The sequence below is a fragment of the Galeopterus variegatus genome, unplaced genomic scaffold (assembly GCF_000696425.1).
Source record: "Galeopterus variegatus unplaced genomic scaffold, G_variegatus-3.0.2 Scaffold4, whole genome shotgun sequence".
NCBI lineage: Eukaryota > Metazoa > Chordata > Mammalia > Dermoptera > Cynocephalidae > Galeopterus > Galeopterus variegatus.
In genome coordinates this window covers 174,467-197,558 of record NW_007726115.1, presented here as the reverse complement: position 1 = coordinate 197,558, position 23,092 = coordinate 174,467, and the positions used below count along the sequence as shown (strand labels likewise).

The 23,092-nt window shown below is 38.8% G+C and overlaps 1 protein-coding gene across 1 annotated transcript in view; it reads left to right on the top strand.

Annotated features, from left to right (window-relative positions):
* The window catches only part of KIAA1244 (KIAA1244 ortholog), a 152,505-nt gene that overhangs the window by 118,896 nt on the left and 10,517 nt on the right, over nt 1–23,092 (top strand). Inside the window, exons 23-31 of the mRNA XM_008573513.1 lie at nt 7,657–7,801; nt 9,154–9,276; nt 13,101–13,204; nt 14,881–15,025; nt 17,259–17,387; nt 19,495–19,671; nt 21,201–21,315; nt 22,153–22,255; nt 22,495–22,626. Coding sequence (XP_008571735.1) covers nt 7,657–7,801; nt 9,154–9,276; nt 13,101–13,204; nt 14,881–15,025; nt 17,259–17,387; nt 19,495–19,671; nt 21,201–21,315; nt 22,153–22,255; nt 22,495–22,626 — 1,173 coding nt within the window. The remainder of the gene's footprint in view (nt 1–7,656; nt 7,802–9,153; nt 9,277–13,100; nt 13,205–14,880; nt 15,026–17,258; nt 17,388–19,494; nt 19,672–21,200; nt 21,316–22,152; nt 22,256–22,494; nt 22,627–23,092) is intronic.

Below are 23,092 nucleotides of genomic sequence, written 5' to 3'. Positions count from 1 at the left end.
ACAAAGAGAGGTTAAACAGTTTGGCTAAAGATACATAATTATTGATTGGTAGAACTGGGATTTGAACCTAGGCAATCTGCCTATGCTGGACTTTCCTTTTAGACCTAGCTTATACTCCTAACCACTACCATACTCTTTACTGGAAGACAAATGGTAAAGAAACTAATTGGAAACTTCATGTCTAAGATGTTGGTGGGTTAGGAAGCTAGACCCTTTCTCTGAAATCCACTAGAAATGTTATATAAAGGTTTAAAAATTCCTTTTAAATATTGGCAAGAAAGTAAATAATACTAAGATGCCCCTAACTAAGTGACAATGGGAAGCCAGAGAAGTAAGCAGAGCCCTAAAGCTGGTTTTACCAGGAGGGACTTTGCCATCAGGTGAAGCAGGAGTTATGCTTATCACACTCTTGGTAAGGAACAGAAGACAAATCTCAATGCAAACCTTATAGAGCTGGTGTTCACTCAGGCCAACGCTAAATTAGAAATGAACCCAAGTACCACCCTCCCTGAGGGTACTATCAGTCGGTTTGTAACATTGGCTCTTAGTGGAGATTAAAAGAAAAAAATTGCACTCTAGGGTTTAAAATTGCAAGGTAGTCCTCTCATGGGATCAGTGTATGAAATGGCACCACTTTGGTAGCCTGACAGACTTTACACAGGTGCTGTACAGAAGCAACAAAACTCTACCTAGAGGAGCTCATTTCAACTCAGACCACAAAAGAATCCCACAAATAAAGTTTCAAGATATGTGAGCTCACAGTATTTTTTTAAAATCACAAAACAGACAGGAAAACAAAGCAAGAGTTAGAGCTGCTGAAACAACAGATGGTACAATCAGATCTAGAAAGAATTAAGATATTGGAATCTTCCATGCAAAATATTAAAATGTCTTGTAAGTTTAAGGAAACAAAAGAAAGAAATGAAAATATAAGTTAACACCTGAATATTAGGTTGAAGGATACCAATAATAGTGAACTAGGTAATTCAGATCAACTTTTTCACAGGAAACAACTACGAAAGTTATGAAAAAAATTGGTCTTAATCACTTGAAGACATTGGAATACAAGAAGGCAGTGAGGAACTATGGGACCAAGATCTGGAAGAAAATACCTAGTGTGTCTGGTATTTAAGGCTGCTTTTCCCAGAATGAAATCTACTGATTTCAGAAGTGGAAGCTGAAACACTCATAAACTAAGCAAAATTGAAGTCTGGGATATGTCAAGTCTGGTAACTTACTGACGTTTTGATTTAGAACCATGAAGAGAAGGGGATGTCCAAGGAAGAGGGTGAACCTTAGACTAGTCATAACAGAAAATAATATCCAACTTCAAATATCCCCATTCCCTAACATGAGATTAAGGTAATCCGAGATTTATAGTGTCTGCCATAAGCACAAAACATCTTTCTGAAAGAAGATAACATCATGCTAAGCTTCAAATTATTTCTTGATTTGCAGGGGCAATGTGTTCATTCTATCAAAAATAATCAGTATCATTAGGAAATAACATATCATTGAAGAGAAAAAGAAAAAAACAATAAAAATAGACATACACATATATATCTAGAGATCCAGATATCAGAGTTATCAGAGACAGCTTTAAAATAACTATGCTTAAATGTATTTAGAAAGATTAAGGACAGGAGGAATTTTGACAATGGTGGCATGAAGAAGTTAGTGAATCTTCTCCATAAAAATCAAGTAAAAACAGTACAAAATTGTCAAAAGCAACCATTTGAGGGCTCTGGAAACTGACCAAGGGAAGACAATAAATTGTGTAGCATTTATTCTTTTAAATAATTCTTGCTAGAAATTTGGTTACAGATAGTGGGAGTCTGTAACCTTTTTGCCAGAGACCGAACCCCCCATCACCTTTACTCCCAAGCTCTGTTGGCAAGAATAGTAGTTTGAGCAGTATGAGGCTGACTGGGAAATTGGCAGCTTTTCTACTATCTGGGACAGACTTGGTCTGAAGAAGAAGGAAAAAAAGGCTGTTGGTTTGTCAACTAAAAATAGTGAATTTGTTGAGAAATGAACAAGGGAATATTGCAGCTTTGTTAGCCTAAGGCTTGCAGTGAGTGGTGAACCAATAAGAAATGTAGCATAAGACCCTGGAAGACAGACATTCATAGAAGGACTAGGTAAGCTCTTCACACTTGCCTTGCTGACTGAAATAAGGACATATGCAAGGAAGACCATAAAGATCCTATCAGTAAGTGGAAAACAAGGGAGACTTAAAAACTGGCTAAACTTTGAACATTCTTCCCAACCTTCACACACAGATTGGTTGGCAGAGGAGGGGAGCATTAAAGACTCAAGGTGTTTGAGCATATTTCTGCCCACATCATCAGTTGACCATTTATCTATGCAGACATGGGGATGAACATTAGGAAGTCAAGCTAAAAAAAAAAAGCATTTAAGAATAAAAACTGAGCAGGTATCAGCACCTCATACCATGGGAAGTGATAGATTCCATGATCTAAGCCCAAACAACTTATTTTAAAAATAAAACATTTAAAAACTTCAGAAAAATAAGTCAGAATCCAGCATTAATACAGTATATTATTTAAAATGCCCAGTTTTCAGGAAAAACAATTATGAAATATGCAAAGAAACAGAAAAGAGTGACACATACTCAGGGGGGAAAAGCAGTTAATAGAAACTGACTTAAATTGAGCCCAGATGTTGGATTTGGGAGACAGAGACTTCAAAACAGCTATTATAAATATGTTTCAAAAAATTAAAGGAAAATATGATGACAATGACTCAAAAGTGAAAAATCTAGATAGAAAAGTGGAAACTATGAAGATGCAAATTCTGGAGTTGAAAAGGGCAACAAGTGAAATGAAAAATTAGCTAGATGGACTTACCATCAAGATTTGAGATGGCAGAAGAAAGAATCGGTGAACTTAAAAATAGATTAATAGGAATTACCCATTCTGAAGATCAGAGAGAAGTAAGTTTTTTTTTTTTTTTTTTTTTTTTTTTTTTTTTTAAAGATGACCGGTAAGGGGATCTCAACCCTTGGCTTGGTGTTGTCAGCACCACGCTCAGCCAGTGAGCAAACCAGCCATCCCTATATGGGATCCGAACCCGGGGCCTTGGTGTTATCAGCACCGCACTCTACCGAGTGAGCCACGGGCCGGCCCAGAGAGAAGTAAGTTTGATGAAAAATAAATAAAGCCTCAGAGATTTGTGGAACAAGTCAAGCATAGTGGCATACATGTAATGAGAGTCCCAGATGGAGAGGAGAAAGACAAAGGAATAGGAAAATATGTTTAGAGGAATAATGGAACCCAATTAGGATCAACAAGGAGATATCCACAATAGACATTATGATCAAAATGCTCAAAGACAATGACAAAACCTTGAACAAGCAGCAAGAGAAAGAATTTATTCAGTTGTACACTTTAGATGGGTAAATTTTTTGTATATGATTTATATCTCACTGAAGATGTTAAAATGTGAATTGACTGAACTTCAATTAAAAGGCAGAGATTGTAAAACTGGATAAAATAACAAGATGCTAAAATATGCAGTCTACAAGGGACAAATTTTAGATTGAGACACAAATAGATTTAAAGTAAAAGGATCAAAAATGGTAAGACATGCAAACCATAAGCATGAGAGAGTTGAGGTGACTCTATCAATGTCAAGCAAAAAAGACATTAATAAAATAAATATTACTAGAAACAGAGGAGTACTTCATGCTTATGAAATGGTCAATGTATTAGAAAGATACATTAATTATAAATATACATGTACCTAATAATAAAGCCTTAAAAATGCATGTAGCAGAAATAAAATTGAAAGGAGAAACAGACAATCAAGAATTATAGTGGGAGTGAATAGAGAGCTGTTGTTTGATAGGTGTAGAATTTCAGCTTGGGAAGATGAAAATATGCTGGCGATGTTTGATGGTGACAGTGGCACAACAATGTAAATGTACTTAATGCCACTGAACTCTATACTTAAAAATGGTTAAAAAAGTAAATTTATGCTATTACTTTACCACAGTAAAAAAAAAAAAAAGAATTACAGTGAGACATTACAACACTGCTTTCTTAGTAACTGATAGAACAACGAGAGAGCAAATTAGTAAGGATATAGAAAACGAACAACACTGTCAACCAGTTTAATCTGACGTCTAGAACACTCTACCAACAAAAGAATACACAGTGTCTTTAAGTGCACGTGGAACATTCTCCAAGACAGATGACATGCTAGACCATAAAACATCTCAATAAATTTAATAGAATTGAAATAATACAAAGTATGTTTTCTGGCCATAATGGAATTAAACTTAACACAAATAGCAGAAAGAAATTTGGAAAATTTTCCAAATATTTGGAAGCCAACCAACAGAATTCTAGATGTCCCATGGGTTCAAGAAGAAATCACAAGACACATTAGAAAATATCTCAAGTGAGTGAAAATAAAATATTAAAATTTATGAGCTGCAGCTAAAGCAGTGCTTAGAGGGAAGTTTTATCTGCAGACGCTTATATTAGAAAGGAAAAGGGTCTAAAAATCAACAATCTAAGCTTTTACCTTAAGAAACTAGAAAAGAAGAGCTAATCCAAACCAAGTGCAAGGAGGAAATAATAAGGATGAGAAAATAAACAAATGATACAGAGAAAAGAAAAACAATAGTGAAACCAAACGTTTCTTTGAAAAGATCCATAAAACTGATAAGTTTACAGCTGGATTCATCAAGAAAAAAAAGAGAAGATGCAAATTACCAAAATCAAGGGTGAAAGAGGGAACATCACTGAAGACCCTACAGAAATCAAAAGAATTACAAGAGAATATTATGAACACATTATCCCCCCAAAATAGACAACTTAGTCAAAACTGAAAAATTCTTATAAAGAAAGTAATCAAAAATTTCCAATAAGAAAATTTTCAGTATAGTATCCAAATAGATACTATATCAAGTAAAGAAATTGAATTAGTATTTTTAAATCTTCCCACAACAAACCCAGCCCCTGTTGGTTTCACTAGTAAATCTATAAATTATTCAAGGATGAAATAATACTAAACTTACATAAATTCTATCAGAAAATAAAAGAGGAAGGAACACTTTCACATTCATTTTTTAAAGACTGTATTACTCTGATACCAGAGCTACAAGAAAGAAAACTATAGGTCGATATTTTTCATGAAATTAGACAAAAATATCCTTCAAAAATTATTAGCAAACTAAATTCAGCAACATATAAAGAAGATTAAACAGTGTGATATATGGAATTTATCCCAGGAGCATAAGGTTGGTTTAACAACTCAAAATTAATTAATATAATATATATCCTATTGTATGGTTTGAATGTGGTTTGCCCCACCAAAACTCAGGTCAAAACTTAATCCCCTTTGTAACAGTAATGAGGGCAGGAAATCTAGCTATGGTACTGAGAGGCAGAATCTTTAACAGGTGATTGGGTCATGAGGGCTCTGCCCTCATGAATGGATTAATCAGTTCTTGGATTAATGGATTATCATGGGAGTGGAACTGGTGGCTTTATGAGAAGAACAGAGACCTGAGCAAGCACACTCAGCCCCTTTGCCATGTGATGCCCTGTGCTGTCTCAGGACCCTGCAGAGAGTCTGCACCAGGAAGAAGGCCCTCACCAGATGCCAAGCCATGCCCTTGGTCTTCTCCACTCCCAGAGTTACAAGAAATAAATTTATTTGCTTTATAAATTACCCAGTTTTAGATATTCTTTCACATGTGACAGAAAATGGACTGAGACATCGTATTAGTAGAAAAAGGGATTAAAACCACATGATCATCCTAATGCATATAAAAAAATTTTTTGAGAAAATCCATCACCCATTTTTTGACAAAAACTTTGAAGAAACGAGGAATACAGGGATTTCCTCCATTAGATATAGGGCATCTTTGAGAATCCTACATCTAACATCACAATTAATGATAAAAGACTGAATGCTTTTTTCCCATGATCAGAAATAAGGCAAGGGTTTTTCATCTTCAGTTTTATTCAACATTAAAACTTTTATTCATTGATTCATTGTATTAAGAAATTAAAGCCACCTAGATTTGAAAAGAAAACTTTTAGTTTACAGGCAACATAAGGTTATATGTAGAAAATCCTGTGGGATTTACCAAAAGTTACTAGAATTAATAGTTTAGCAAGGTCACTGGCTACAAGATCAACATACTATAATCAACTAAACTCCTATATTTGAGAAACAGATATTTCATTTCATTATCCAGAAATGAAATTAGAGACATTTTATTCATAAGAGTATTAAAAATAATAAATATTTAGGAATAAATTTAGGAAAAGAACTTCAAGACCTTTACATAAAGACTACAAGGCATTGCTGAGAAAAATTAAAGAAGATTCAAGTAAATATGAGACATTCATGGATTGAAAGATGATTTTTTAAATGGCAAATTTACCCAAATTGATGTGTAGATTTAGTGTAATTCCTATCAAAATTCCAGCGGACTTTTTGAGGAAATTGGCAAGGTGATTCTCAAATTTATACGAAAGTACAAAGGATCTAGAATAGAGAAAACAAATTTGAAAAAGAAGAACAAATTTAGAGAATTTACACTTCTGACTTCAAAACTTTAGGAATCAATACAGTGTAGTATTAATGTGAGGACAGACCTATAGATCAGTGGAACTGAATAGAGAGAAGAGAAATTCTCACATTTTTGGTCAATTGATTTTTGACAAGGATGCCATTGAAATTCAAAAGTGGGAGCAGATATTATTTTCAGCAGATGGTGCCTGAACATTGTGTGATAAAAATAAACTTACACTCTAACCTCTCACCATATACAAAAATAACTCAAAATGGGTCATGGCATAAATGTAAGCGTGATAATGATAAATGCTTCTAGAAGAAAGCGTAAGAGACCGTCTTTGAAACCTTGGGTTAAACAAAGATTTCTTAGAAATGACTCTTAACAACATGATTCATTAAATGAAAAATTGATAAATTGGACTTCATCAAAATTAAAAACTTTTGCTCTTCAAAAGACGATATTTAAAAAATTACAATAAAAAGACAAGCCCAAAGCTGTGAAAACATATTTGAAAATCATGTATCTCAGAAAGGACTTGAATATGGAATACAAAAAGAACTCAAAAAACTCAATAATAAAAAAAAAAATTATAAGACATAAATTAGAACATTGAGGGCAGGCCCGGTGGCGCACTGCTACAGTGCGCCGCTTGGGAGCGTGGCGGTGCTCCCGCCGAGGGTTCGGATCCCACATACAGACCGGTTCCCGCTCACTGGCTGAGCAAGGTGCGGGCGCAACACCAAGGTTTGTGATCCCGTTGCCGGTCCGGTCCAGTACGGGCGCGACACTGAGGGTTGCAATCCGTTGCCGGACAGGAAAAAGGACAAAAAGGAAAAAAAAAAAAATTAGAACATTGACCTTACCAACGGCTAATCAGCATGTGAAGAGTTGCTCAGCAACATTAGTAACTAGTGAAATGCAAATTAATGCAGCATGGCAGCTCATTTAGAAGAGTTTTGAATGAGATTGTTTGGGTTCTGGTTTTTCTTTTTCACTAGAATTAACCCCAAACTAGGCAGAGAAATATATCGCCCTTCCCAGAAATTCTGCTCCTTTTTGGAGGGGATTTTAAGTACCACCTCCTTTGCCTCTGCCAGGTCGTCACATCCATTGGTGAGCTTGTCGAAGTGTGTTCCACGCAGATCCAGTCGGGATGGAGGCCCTTGTTCAGTGCCCTGGAAACAGTGCACAGTGGACACAAGTCTGAGGTGAAAGAGTACCTGGTTGGGGACTACTCCATGGGTAAGAATGTTTGGGTGATTCTCACCGTAGAGCATTAGTTCTCTATGCCAAGTTTCATGCTATCAAAAGAAATTGAACTATAGGGAACACAGACATGAGCCATGTTGTGTCAGCAGGAAATCACAGGGTCTAGCGTGGACATGTGTTCTGAGCTCTGCGAGCAGACTGAGAGCCCTGAGCACTTTCAGGCCCTGCAATTACTGACATTTGGGCAAAGGCTGAGAGGTTTCTGTGGTTTCACTTACACATTCCTGTGTTTTGTCCATTCTTAAAACTAAAAAGAAAAACGTTATCCACTTGCTAGTAAGAAGCAGAAAAATGTCATAACACAGGGGAATCAGAATTAGGGAGACTGAGTTTGGGTGGAAATGGGTGAATACCCATAAAGCATGCTTAGGGCCCAGAGGTGTTGTCAGGGGTCCTCAAGACCACCCTGCAGTCAGAAACCCACCAGAAGAACTCATGGGACCAGCATATAGTTATGCTAAGATTTATACACAGCTCATGACCTAGATTTATTTTGGCAGTGTTTAAGGACACAGCAAGAGTATAAGGGAAAAAGACAGACAGAAACTGGAAGAATCCATGCACAGGCTTTCTAACACTCTTATTCCTTCAAGACAGGTCACCCAGAGCACTCTTCCCCAAGCAGTAAAAGTGCAACAACATGTTTGTGATGTTTCTGCCCAAAGAAGCCCATTAGAGACCTAGCTGGGGTCTGGTCACATAGGCACCCTTCTACCTAGCACGTACCAAAATTCCAGACACCCAGAAGGAAGGCCGGTGTTCAGCATACACCATTATTGTTTGTACAAACAGTCTAGGCACAGTGAATTACCTTTATCAGTTAACTGTTGCCTGGTAATATGGGAATATTATGAGAGCCGAGTTCACAGACACTAGCCAGGGACCTATCTTGGAAGCAGTCCTTCCTAAGGATAACAGTCTTGAGCCGTCTATATTAGCTGTTTTCTGCACAGATATAAATAAATTCTTATATGCCATCAGAGATTTGTCTAAACTTTCACTTCCCGGTAGATATTATACAATTATCTGCACAGAGCATTCTAGAGGCCACAGGTTTCTCTGCCCTACAGACCAGCACATCACCTCTGCTCTGTATTCAGCCAGCTTTGCCCTCATCTCTCTACCAGGCTCTCTCTTCATAGCTTTCCTTGCAGCTCCCCTGCAGGCAGAGCTGAGAAGGGCAGCATTGGAGCCATTCTCCAGTCACAAAGCCTGGACATTTCTCCAGTAGATATTTTCCAAGGCCTCATGGAAGGTGCGGGGAATAAGGGCAACACGAAGGGTACAAATTTACTTTCTTATATTCTATGATCTTTCCCCCTCAGGAAAAGGCCAAGCTCCGGTGTTTGATGTATTTGAAGCTTTTCTCAACACTGACAACATCCAGGTCTTTGCTAATGCAGCCACTAGTTACATCATGTGCCTTATGAAGTTTGTCAAAGGACTGGGTAAGTGGAATCCTCCTGTCCTCATAAGAGCTGAGCACCCTTTCCAGGATGGCTTCGTGTGCCTGGAGATACGCCCCCCGCCTGCCTGGAGCAATCAAGCAACCTGGGATACAAGCAGATGCTGTGGTGTGGTATTGTGTACTCAGGAGCTGAAGCCTCCTGTGAAAGCAGTTTGGGTTTTGTGCAGAGTTGATATTTTTCATTGTGTTCATGGAATATCTTGTCATGTAGCATATCTTCAACCTATATATTATTTATACCAACTTCATTTCAGTTTTAGAATATTCAATATTATATTCATTAATTGTTCTTATGCAGGAAATTACTCTTCTCAATGTCACATAATTAGAAGCCTGAGTCTGATTTACTAGCAAATCAGAGTCTGATTTCCTGAGCAAAAGTTAAGAATGCCTCCCCCCAGGCCTTATTACTAACAAAATATATTTTGGAAGTGTAGAAGTCCCCCTTCTTTTCAGTCACATATATTTTAGGAACTACCTAGCTAATTTTAAGCTTATTTTAGGAACACTTAACAAAATAGTCTTGCTATACAACATGACCTGATGTAGCAAATTTATGTAGTATGCATTTATTCGAGGTGAAATGAAAGGGAGGGGCAGTTAGTTAAACCAAATATTTAGAAGAAACTTAAAGTTTTGAGAGTTTCACCTGGAGTACTCTTAGACCTGGAGCCTGAAAAGCTTTTAAATAGGGAAAATATAAGGCTTGATATTCTTTTATTGCTAAATAACTGACATTTCTTTGCAAAAGAAAACTGGTAACAAAAAGCTGTGTGACTTCACTCATGTGGCCGTTATTTTTGAAGCAGGAACAAAATACAAATTTCAGTGTAGAGGCTGGAGGCCACAAGTCTGATCTGTCAACAGTCCTTGTCATAAGTGCAACACCCTCATTCTGGGGAACAGAGGGCTGAGCTGAGCAGGCCTGGGACCCCATTCTCACTCAACCACAGTAGCCCCACCCTGATCTATGTACATTCTGGGCTTCCACAGAAGATATCATTTGAACAACAGAGTAAGATTTTATTTTTTTTAACTCTGCTATACATTAAGTAGCACACAGATAATTTAATATGTTAGTCATAAAAAGACCTTTAAGTATGAATCTTTGCATTAGATAGTAGAAAATCAGTCCTGTATTTCATTTAAGAATCATTGTTATTTGTATTCTGTTGTTCAGTAAACAGTTACTGAGTGCCTGCTTGGTGGGGGCAGTAGCCTGTACATACTATGGGGGTACAGAGATACATTAAACAGGCTTCCTTCTGTGAGATGCGCACAGCCTCTTTTGGGAAACAGACACATAAATCAACAATTACAGTTCAGAAGGGTAAATGCTTTCATAGAGGCTAATGGGGAAAAAGCTCTTTAAGCTGAAATGAACAAGCAGCTGGGTTGGGGTATTAGGTACTGGGGCAATGCAGGCTTCAAAGAAGTGAGATTTGAACTTTGTAGAGTGAGCAGTAGTTTTACCTTTCTAGAAATAGGGCACATTGGGGGTACACACATAGGAAGGGTAATGAGTGATAGACTGAAAAGATAGGAAGGGGTCAGGCTGTGACTCTGCATGCCACATCAGGGAATCTAGACTGTGTGGAGGAGGTTTTAAGCTAAAGAGTGGTGTGACCCCATGCAATATTAGAAACTAAACTCTGGCAGGCATATATCCTTGTACATAGGGACAAGAGGCTGCAGGCAGAGACCAGTGGTGCGGTAGTTTGGAAGGGATAAAGAGGATGGAATTGGCTCCAGCATTATTATAGAAATGAGATCTACAGGGCCTGAAACTAGCTCAGATGTGGGGCCCGAGAGAGAGGGGAACTGAGAATGCCTCCCCATCTGTCCCTCAAGTATCTTGCAAGGACCAGTGTTATCCAGAGTTAGGATATCCAAAGGGAGAGCACATTAGGTGCAGAGGAGCATGTCTTAGTCCATTCAGGCTGCTCTAACAAAATACCCTGGGTTTGGTAACTTATAAACAGCAGAAATATATCGCTCCCAGTTCTAGAGGCTGGGAAGTCCAAGATAAAGGTGCCAACAGATTCAGTGACTGGCGAGGACTCTGTCTGCTTCAGAGATGGTGACTTCTGACTGCATCCTGTCCTCACATGGTGGAAGGCAAAGGCAGTTCTCTGGAGCATCTTTTATAGGGACATTAATCTGATTCATGAAAGTGGAGCCCTCGTGACCTAATAACCTCTCAAAGGCCCCACCTTCTAATACCATCACCTTGGTTATTAGGTTTCAACCTATGAATCTGGGGGGGCACAAACATTCAGACCAGAGCAGAGAGGGAAAAGTAATGAATTTTCCTTTGGACATTTGGACACATCGAGTTTCTGTGAGATATTCAGGTAGAGTTGCCTAGCAGCATGTTAGAAATTCAAGATTCTATCTTAGGGAGAAGTTGGGGACTAAAAATAGAGATGCAAAATAATCAGTGTGCCCATGGAGGTTATTCAGAACACATGGGTTCTATTTTTTCTGTGAGGTATAAGGTGAGTTATATGTATGGGGCCTGGGGACAGTGGGGAAGGCAGAGCCCCCAGTGTGGCCATGCTCCCTGTGCACTCACTGCCCAGCCGGGAGATCCATTCGCATAAACTTGGATGTGTCACAGGGCAGCCACAGTAATCAATGGGATAGGAATTGAATTCATTTCTAATTCCCACCTGCTTCTTTCAAAATAAATTTGACCTCATCTGTGTTTTATATTGTGAGGGTGGCAAACTATGGTTCACAGGCCAAATCTGACCCACTGACAGTTTTTATAAACAAAGTTTTACTGGAACACAGTCATGCTTTTGTGCTACAACAACAGACTTGAAAGTTGCAATATAGACAGTATGGTCTGCAAAACCTAAAATATTTACTGCCTGGCCCTTTGCAAAAAAAGTTTGCCAACCCCTGATCGGAAAAATAAGAAATGTTTATCTTTTTTTTTAAAAGAAGAAACATGCCTCTTTGCTTCTGAATTTTAACTAATGCCTAGTAATTATGTCTGTTTACCCACAGGGGAGGGTGCTAGCTGCTGCAATTGTAGACAAAATAATTACAGTACTGTGGAATGATTTTACTAAAAGTATAGAAATAGGTTCATTACATGAGAAGAAAAATTATAATGATTCTCAATTACTATTTACCTATAGAAAATCTGGATGCCCCTCTACAGATATATCAAATTGCTAGATACGTACCAAAAAAAATAGAAATCATTTAAATTCAATTAAGTAGTCTCCGTCCCCAAACCCCAGATGTTTAGACTCTTCCCAGAGTTCTCATTTATCACCCCCATTTGGTGCTGTGCACTGGCAGCGAACAAAATTCTTTTCCAGATAGAGAGAGGCCGAGTGCTTCATTCCAGCCCAGTCCAGGGCTTGTCTCTGGGATTGTCCTCTGTCATCACAGCTTCAGAAGTCACACCACTGAACATCAGGAGACCAGAGAAGTGAATTACAGTGTGTCCATGTACCAAAGAACACCATCCCGCCACTGAAAGTCCTGTGGGAGAATATGGAAGAAATGTTCATTGTTTAGTGAACAGAGGAGTTACAGAATAGTATAATCCCAACAAAATAGCGTGTGCAATATGGTCTCAACTGTACTTAACAAATCCACATGTCCAGGGCAGGGGGGTGGTTGAAAGGATTTTTCTCAGGGTAGTGCAATTTTTCTTCTTTATTTCCCTTCTCTCTATTTTAGTAAATACTTAGTGAACTAATGCTCTGCGAGTAAACAGGTCCCTTGTTGTCAGGGGCAAGCAAGGGTAATTTTCTTCCTCTCTATCTCCCGTGCTGCCCCTAGGGGAGGCGGACTGTAAAGAGATTGGAGACTGTGTCCCAGGACCAGGAGCCACGTCCACGGACCTGTGCCTGCCCGCCCTGGATTACCTCAGGCGCTGTTCTCAGGTACGGCGGGTGCCCATGCTGAGCTCCAAGCCCTGAAACCTGCCTCAGAAGGTTTCAAAATATGTGTGGATGCCTTTTGCTAAAGCCCAGGAGAAACATTTCCTGCTGTCTCTGAAGAGATTGGGGCTTTTGTCTACCCTTTCCACAAAGGAAGGGAAATAATGAAAATATACTAGAACACACAACTGGACCCTGAGATCTCTGAAACCTCTCAGTTCTGCACAGACACATGAACTACCATCATCTATTTTCATCAGGCTTTCAGGGATGGGGTCATGAGGTCATGGGAAGTCTTCCTGATGGTACCAAAAAGTAGAGAGTGGGGGTGCAAACAGTGAAGAGAGCATAGAAAAGGAAAGAACGAGGGATGTGTGCAATCAAGATCTAGTAAGGAGATCTAGTAAAACAGCACTTATCACAGTGAACAGGGACCTTCATTGTGCATTGTCTGTATCTGTCAAATGCCCCACAAGCAAGATGATGCTCCCTCCTGGAAGTCCTTTCTTCTCTAGGCTTCAGTGACACCCCTCTCTCTAGAGTTTTTCTCCTGTCTTCTCAGGTTGTGTCCCCAGGTCTCTCCTGGACTCCTATCTACAGCCTCTCCCTCAGTGACAGCATGAAACTGCATGGCATACCCACCTCTACCAAGCCCCACATGATGGGACACCCAAGCCCCTTTCCACCCTCCGATCCTTGCCTCTCACTCATGGTGCTCCAACCACTCTGACTTCCTACCCTCAAATGCACTAGCTCATTGCTGCCCAGGGCCTCGCTGCTTCCTCTGCATGAATTTTCTCTCTCAGATCTCTGTATGACACTCCTTATTGTCCAGATCTCATTAGAAACAACACCTCCTCAGAGGGCCCAGGGCTAAAGGACCCAACAACTCCCTGCCAACATTCCCCACACACCTCTGTCACTCTTTCTAGCACCTCCCGTTGAGTTTTTTCTAGAGCACGCATGTCAGAAATTTTATTTATTGTTTGTGAAAGGGTTATGGTCTATAAGACCTATAGGGACAGGAATTTTGTCTCTCTTGCTCAGAGCTCTTTCTCTAGTTTCAAGAAGAGGGTGAGCACAGCAGGCACAGTTCTGATTCATGAAGAGTTTGTCCCAGTAATAAGGAACGCTGGGGCCTGGGCTGTAGCAGTGAGAGGGGATCAGAGCCCAGCTGCTCTCCAAGCTCTGCTCTGCTGCTCTCGTCTCCCCACCTTGCCTGCACTGCACACCCCTCCGCGTCTCCAGCTGCTCTTGCCCTTCTGTTTCCTTACAGGTTGGCCAGGGGAAGGGGGAATCAGAGTGAGGTATCGCATTTGCCTACGCACTCTTTTCTCAGTGATACCCACAGAACACTTTTTCGCAGAACCCTGTTGACATGTTTTAGGGTTCCTTGATAGATTTATAAAAGTCTATAAAACTTATATGTATTTAAGATCCTGAAAAATTATCCACTACTTTTTTGTTGTACTGAATGCTGTTTAATCTGCTTTGTGGGTTAAATGCCTCTTGGAAACTACATTTCTAAGTCCAAATCACAATCAATTTTAAAACTTTAATACATTGGGAGCTTTTCTAGTTTCCTGTCCCCCCTTATTACTGATCTATAATTTTATTGTCTTTTAACACCCCGAGTGCAACCTTTTCCAATATATAATTGTGGGGGGTTTTTTATTTAGTTATTGGCCAAAATCTACAAAATGCCCTTGAAGCCAATATTCCTTAGTGGGCGACTCGCTAGCTTACCTCGAAGACTTCAGGAGCAGTCAGCGAGCAGTGAGGATGGAATTGAATCGGTCCTGTCTGATTTTGATGATGACACTGGTAAGTTAATGGATTGGACTAAACCAAGTTATTTGCTATGTTCATATTCCCAGCAGCTTATACTGTAAGTTAAGCAGCTTATAGCTCATAAAAATGATCATCGTTTTTCTTATTATTTTTTATGATTCTGTCAGAGCAAGACTGCCTAAAGTTTCCATGGACTTTCCAAAAACATTGCTTTATAATCAATGCCTCCAAAGCCATCCTTTTTAGATGGATACCTCCATCTAAAACCTGTGCAGATTTGGAAATTCCACTAAGTATAGTTTCTAACTCTGAATTTTCTTAAATTTAGCAAATTGGAATGAAGTTGTGTTGGTGCATTGGTACTTAAATTGGCTGGTAATTGTCTTTAATATCTTTTAGGAAATGCAATCATTATATAATTACTTCCTGCAGGACTATTTGCTTAGAGACTGGGGAAATTAAGCCATTACCGAAGAGAGAATCTATTTGTGACTGGTGAAGCCGAAGGCTCAGGAAAAGAATAATTTTCAAGAATCTGTTTTAAATTAGGTCCCATGTAATCTCATGTGAATTAGAATTCAGTCTAGTAAATCTGGATAATTTTCACAGAGATTAACTCATGCTCCCACCTGCTGTCTTCTGTCTCAGAAGACCCTATCTTGTTCTACGTCTAGAAATGGAAATGATACCCTTAAATAGGTCTAGTTTCTGGGCATAATATGTTTGAAATAAACATCAAACTCCTTGCGAAAACATTGAAGTCCTTGCAAAAGGACCTTGGTGGGGGGGAGCTGTTAAATTTGGTTTTGTTTATTTCTTTTTAATTTTTGTTTTGTTTTATTTTTCAGTTACAAATTCATTTATGGGGTTGGCTGGAAGATTTACAGTTTTCAGTAGTGATTATAAACAGAAAAAACTCACTGGTTCAGATTAGTTGTGATGAAGAACTATAGGAAAGAATAAATATCTAATCTGGAGAATAATTAATGTTTTGGAAATTGGCTAGATGTTGCCTAAGAGAGATTTCATTTTAAGGATTAGGTGAGAATAATTCTTAGCATTTTAAACCTCTAACCCAGATAATTATAAGCAGAAGCTAATGTTGTTTATAATACATTTTTTAAGACAGTTGTGAATGGTGTGTATGTAACAGTGAGCACTCCCTTCCCATACATGCAAATCACTTTTTATGGATAAAGTTCAGTCAAGCACCTATGTAAAGTTCCCCACGTTACCAATTCATTGAGGACTTTAAAGTCATAATTATAAGACATAGCAGATCAGAGAAAAGTATAAAAGTAAAAGCTTTAAGTTCATATTTTAAAATTAAATAATTCTCAGCACTGATATATTACCAGATGTTATTCCTCTGGTTTCCAAAGGCAAATAATTACTTTTTCCCCCTCTGGAAATTTCAAATATGTCAAAACGAGACAGAATATACAAAACATATACATATATAGATATAGAATATACAAAACTAGTAATGGTGCAAGGTACCCATCACCCAGCTTCAACTATTGTTAATTTATGGTCAATTTCAAATCATATGTATCTTCCTTCTCTCTCTGCCTCTCTTCCTCTGTTTATGGCAAATGTTACTTAGTTTATGTTCCTTAGTTTATGGCAAATCCCAAATGTTATAGCATTTCATCTATAAATGCTTCAGAGTGTGTTCTTTAAGGATATCAAACATAACCACAATACCATTATCACACCTGGAAATGAACAATAATTTATAGTAGGGGCTGGAGTGAGGGGAGAATGGGGAATTACTGCTTAATAGTTACAGAGTTTCTGCTTGAGGTAATGAAAAAGTTTTGGAAATAGTAGTGATGATTGTACATTGTGTGTGTAATTAATACCACTGAATTGTACAAGTAAATATGGCTAATATGGCTAATTTTTGTTATATATATATATGAGTATTTACTACAATAAAATCATTTTAAAAAATACTAAGGTAATAGAACTAAAAGGATATTTTATTCTTTTGCTATTATAGCTCCCAAGAAATTTGATGATCATTTCAATATAGTAGAATTTACATACCATACTACATTTTTATTAGCAGGGAATAAGGAAGAAATTTGAGGAGTTTTTTTCTTTTGACTTCGTTGGAACGTGTATCATGATCTGTCCATGTATATAGGGTGATGTCTCACATCTGCAGAACACTTGGCAGTTTATGTACAATGCTTAATTGGATCTTGTGTCTTCTTTGTGTTCCACTGGATTTCACAGAAGTCTGCTTTTTGTTTTCTAGGCCTAATAGAAGTCTGGATCATCCTGCTGGAGCAGCTAACAGCAGCTGTGTCCAATTGCCCACGTCAGCACCAGCCACCAACCTTGGATTTACTCTTTGAGCTGTTGAGAGATGTGACTAAAACACCTGGTAAATGTTTCTATGTCTGTTTTGGAGGGGAGGGGGTTGTTATACATATAATGTTTTTCAAGAAGGCATTTCTGTGGGTATCTACCTGTTTCCGCTGTTTTCTAGACTTAGCACAAAGCTTTACACATAATAGAGGCTCAATAAATATTTGTTGAATGGCTATGATGCAGTGATGTTTAAGAGGTGTCCCAAGTATTTGTGTTTCTTCCTACCAGTCCATTTACAAATGTCGTGTGGTGGCCACTTAGATGGGTGTGTTGGAGCACCACGTAATTGGGCATAGCTGTGGTATCGGTGTCTCTGTGAGCCAGTTGGCTAGGCTCTGTTCCATGAGCACAGCCTTCCTTCTTGGCCGGATTTCACAGTCACATGCTCTTGGTGACAGGGCTGTTGGTAGAGCTTACCAGGTCTACCACTGGCATAAACAAACCACTCGCAAACATATGCAGTATTTAGACAGCAACATCTTGTTTGCATAAAGGTCATAAGGTGATTAGACTTGGAAAAAGACATTTGGTGCTTTCCTGGTACAATTCTCTGATTGTATAGGAAAAGAATGGCCCTCAGGAATTTATTTCTTGTTCTGAATTAATAAAGTTTAGCATACATGTTTCTTCATCCCGATTTTTCCAAGATCAAAGAAACTTCTCATAGAAATTTAAGTTTGTACTAACAAAATCAGAATCTCAAATGGAAGTCTTACCCCAAATGGTAACAAGAGGAAAACTGTTCATCATAATGAAGACTTGATAATTGATACTGTTTCAAAATCCATAGCAAAGTTTATATTGGATTTTTTTTCAAAAAAAAAAAAACCATAGCTACTTCCACATGTTAAAAAATTGAAAGCCTTACATTAAATAACAAACAGGTATTTTGTAGAATTAATTATATGCCACTATTTCTAAATCTGTTTTACTGGTTAGTACCATTTTCTTCTTTCAGATTGATTACCACTAAATGTATGTGAAGAGCATTTAACCCAATAATTCTATTCCTGGGAATCTATCATCTAAGGATATTAACTGTAAAAAGGACAAAAAAGAATATACAAGTATAAGATGTTTGCTAAAACATCTTGAATACCCAAAAAATTATAAGCACCCTAAATGAGAAGCAGTTAAATAAATTATGGTAAAAGTGTGTAAATATTCTACAGGCATTAAAATTAATATTTTCGAATAATATTTAATAACACAAAAAATTGTTAATAAAGCATTATGTTAAATTTCATATGCTATGGAGTACAATCTCAACTGTATACATTTATTTATAAATGCACACACACGTGCATTGTAAAAGTACTAGGAAAAAAACATCAAAATGTGATTATCTCTATAGGTGCGTTTTTTTCTTAGTTTGTATTCTCATGTAATTTTCGTGTTTATTTAAAATGGATGCCTTGCTTTTTAATTGTAATTTTAAAAGTTCATCAACATTTCCATGATATTATAAAAAGAAGCACAGATATTTTCATTATAGCATTGTCTATAAAGCAAAAAAATTAGAAACACCTTAAATGTCTACCATTAAGGGAATGGATAAGTAAACTGTTGCATATACGTGCAATGGAAATAGAATGTGGCAATAAAAATGAAGAATATCTAAATTTGCTGACAAAAAATGATCTCTAACACTATTGGTAAGTGAAAAAAAATCAATATGCAGACTAAGGTTTATATTTTCCCATTTATATAAAAGTAAAAAAATAAATAAAATTCTGCATTTCTCTATGTTTTATATAAATATATGTAGTTACATTTTGAAGTATGTTTTCTAATATTCGTATATTTATCTGTGTGTTTACATCTGGGGAGTAGGAGTTGATCAAGTGATATTTCAGCTTTATCAGTAATATTTGAATTTTCTATAGGAGTGTATTCGTGGATTACTCACATAAGTAAAATCACGCAGAAACAAAAGAGAAAAATGCTGCTGAAGACCATATATTTCCCAGTCAATGCCAAATTCCTTTTTCCTGCACCTTCTCGTAGAATGGAGAAGTCCCTGGAAAGAGATCGGCAAGGCCAAGTGGTGGCAGGGAGCTTTTCTTTTGTTACAGGTTGTTGCTGAGATCCCAGTTTTGACACTGACTTTTCTTTTTCAGGCCCAGGGTTCGGTATCTATGCAGTGGTTCACCTTCTCCTTCCTGTGATGTCCCTCTGGCTCCGTCGTAGCCATAAAGACCATTCCTACTGGGATGTGGCCTCTTCTAATTTCAAGCATGCCATCGGTCTGTCCTGTGAGCTGGTTGTGGAGCACATTCAAAGCTTTCTACACTCAGGTATCTCTGGTGCCAGAGCAGTTCATTTTGGGTGGTTTTTTTTTTTTTTTTTTCAGTAGGCAGCATCACTGCCTTAAAATGCTTAGTATATACCTAATCCAAATACCAGTGCATGATATTTGTGCTGGGAATTATTACAATAGAATTATATGATCAGTGCCAGCCTTCTAATAGATTATCACAGAGAAAAATTGAAACACATGTGTCCTCTACAAAGTTATCAAACAGAATACTTAAAGCACATAAGTGGTTAAGGATAAAATACCTAATAAGCGGTTCTGGGAATTAGGTGAGGGAAGTCAAGTTCAAGCACCTAGTAAATTTTAAAAAGAAGAAATGCTCCTGTAGCCTGGGGTGTATTCTGCTGTCCTGCTGCATCTGGGGAGGCTACCTGGAGGAGGGAGGGTTTTAGAAAAGGCTTCAGTTATGAGCAAGAAGTTGCTTAACCAGCTAGGGATGAAGACAGGGTTCTAAAGATCCGTGGCACTTTGAAAAAGATGTGAGTGTGGAGTGGACAGTATGGCGAAGTCAGCAGGTGGACAGGAGGCCTAGAGGCAGGGAAATATGTCAGTGTGGTGCCAGTGGAGCCACATTTGTGAAATAGAGATTCTTGCTTGTGATCCACCATGGGACAGTCTGGAAGTTTGCCGCTAGCCACAGAGGTTATAAATGGAAGGGAAAGGCATATGGACAACTACAGGAAGAGGTACCCTTGCTGGGGAGGATAAAGAAACTAAAGAGAACTCCAGGAGAGAGTTGCAAAGCAAAGAAGCTGTATCTTTACTAAGCTTAGTAAGGATAGTTTGCCCTGCAAAAAAGAACACTAATTAAGAAAACAAGTGGGTTTTTCCGCATGTAGGTGGTAGCCGGATCCCTAGAGGTAGAAGCACTTGACCCAGGCCCCTGAAGGGTTCTACTGAAGATGGAGTCTACGGCATCACAAGGACCTTGAGAAAAAGAATATAAGTGCAGTCCTTGAATGAGGCAAATAAAATGTGACTTTTGGAAATCTTGTTTAGTCTGGGAATAGTGTGCTGACTGAAGCGATACTGATGAAGTTTAAGAAATGGTAGGGCTAGAGATTTCTTGTTTTCCAGGAGTATTGCATTCAATTTAATTCAGCTATCAGCAGCAAGGAAAATATGTTTCATCTTTCCCTTTTTTTAAGAATTTAAATTTTTTACCAGCTAGTACTCAGGCTATATATTATATATTCTATCCTGTTTAAGTAGATGAATTACATACTTACCTGTGAAAAATGTACATCAACACATAAAAATGAGCCACATATTTCATCTTGATATATCTAGGAGTGGATGAAACAAGTTAAAATTGGGTAAAAAAAAAAAATCAAAGAAAATTGTTTTACGAGGTTTTTTTGCAGGGGAAGGGTCATGGTGCTACTTCTTTTTCCCAGGTATTTATATATCTTTTCTCACTCACCCTGTCCTCTTTTGCTATAAATGGTCGTTTCAATCTATCCCTTTACACTAGCACTGATTGAGACTTTGGGTTTTCTTTTTCCTTAGACATCAGGTATGAGAGCATGATCAACACCATGCTGAAGGACCTCTTCGAGTTGCTGGTAGCATGTGTGGCCAAGCCCACGGAAGCCATCTCCAGAGTGGGCTGCTCCTGTATTAGGTGAGAAAAAGGCCCCCTGACTCTGCCTATGGTTGGAGTTCTTATTGTGAAAATCAAGGAAATTAAATTATCTATGGTAGCCATTCACTTTTTTTGGTTACTTTTTTGTAAGAAAAATGACTATTTTATCATTAAAAATGACAATGTGCTAATAATTCATCATTTCAGTTTAGTGGGCAAATATTTATGTGTAAAGTATGATACAAAGTGCTCTGGTTTGTAGAAAGTGATATAAACTAAAATCCCTACCCTCCAGGAGCTTACGGCCTATTCAAAATGATATGACAGAGAGAGGGTCGCATGAAAAATGATAGCATGAGGAGTAACTGCTGAACGTCCAGCAAGGACAGGAGGTTTGGGGAGTAGGGTACTGAGCAAGGGCTTTGTCGTAGTAGCAGCACCTGGTCAGATCCTCCGAGGCGGGTAAGCTTTCGCCAGGTGGGATGCTCCAAGCAGGAGAACACGGTGAACAAATGCATGGAGATGAGAATGACAGGTGACAGTAAGAGGGCTTTTGTTTTTTTATTTGTAGAGGAGTAGTGGAAGGTGGGGCTAGAATGGAAAAACTAGTATAGAATATATATAGTCTTGCATACAAGTCTAAGTTTAAATGTTGGCCTATTTGTAATGGGGATCCATTGATATTTTCACATTAAAATGGTTTGGGAACTAGTACTTTGACAATGGAATACCAGATGGACAGAAGGCAGGAGTGATAAGAAACAGGAAAACTCGTAAAGAAACTACAGAAGAAATCTATGCATGAGGCCACAAGGGCCTACAGTTTGTGGCAACAAAATTCTGGATCCAAGTCTTCTTTCCTGTGTCTTTTGGCAGGTACGTCCTGGTGACCGCAGGCCCCGTGTTCACTGAGGAAATGTGGAGGCTCGCCTGCTGCGCCCTGCAGGACGCCTTCTCCACCACGCTTAAGCCGGTGAAGGTAAACTGCTGGGAGGAGGGAGCCGGGCGGTCCTTCCCTTCCTTAGCTCCCCGATGCCTCGTCGAGGTGGGTGACTGGCCTCTGCCTGCCTCCCCGTAGCAGGCAGTCTCATTTGGAATCCCGCAGAGGGTGAGAAAGACCTCGCTGGGTCGGTACTTTGTCCCAGGCACAGTGGCAGTGTCTGGGCCTGGCACCGTGAACCAGGACACAGCCAGTGACTGGCTGCTGTTTCTCCCTAGGACCTGCTGGGCTGCTTCCACAGCGGCACCGAGAGCTTCAGTGGGGAAGGCTGCCAGGTGCGGGTGGCGGCCCCCTCCTCCTCCCCCAGTGCCGAGGCCGAGTACTGGCGCATCCGAGCCATGGCCCAGCAGGTAAGGGCTGAGCTCTTGAGCTCAGGAGCTCTAGAAGCACATGGTGAGTTTTTCCTGAAGGTCTTGCATCACTGCCTAGTCCTTTAGGAGCATATACTTCCTAGCTCCAACCTCTTGCCAGTACCATTCTTTACCAGAAATAACGTTACACCAGGAATGATTTTTACCAGGAATGAATGTAATACCTCTTGCCGGTGCATCCTCCAGTACCCAGATCAAATACAGTCCTTTGTACAGCTTGGGCACTGTACTTTATACATAACTTGCTTGGACTACTTTTAAGTATTTGCTTAAATATTATTGCTAGACTATTAGTGCCTAAGGATGGCAGACTTATTTGATTTTTTTCTTATACTTCCTATACAGAGCACAGAGCTTAATGTTGAAAAGTTGCTTAATAAATTTTAGTTAATGTTGCTGATCATTTAAATTAAATGTATTCACCTAGGCAGGAATTATTGTGTAC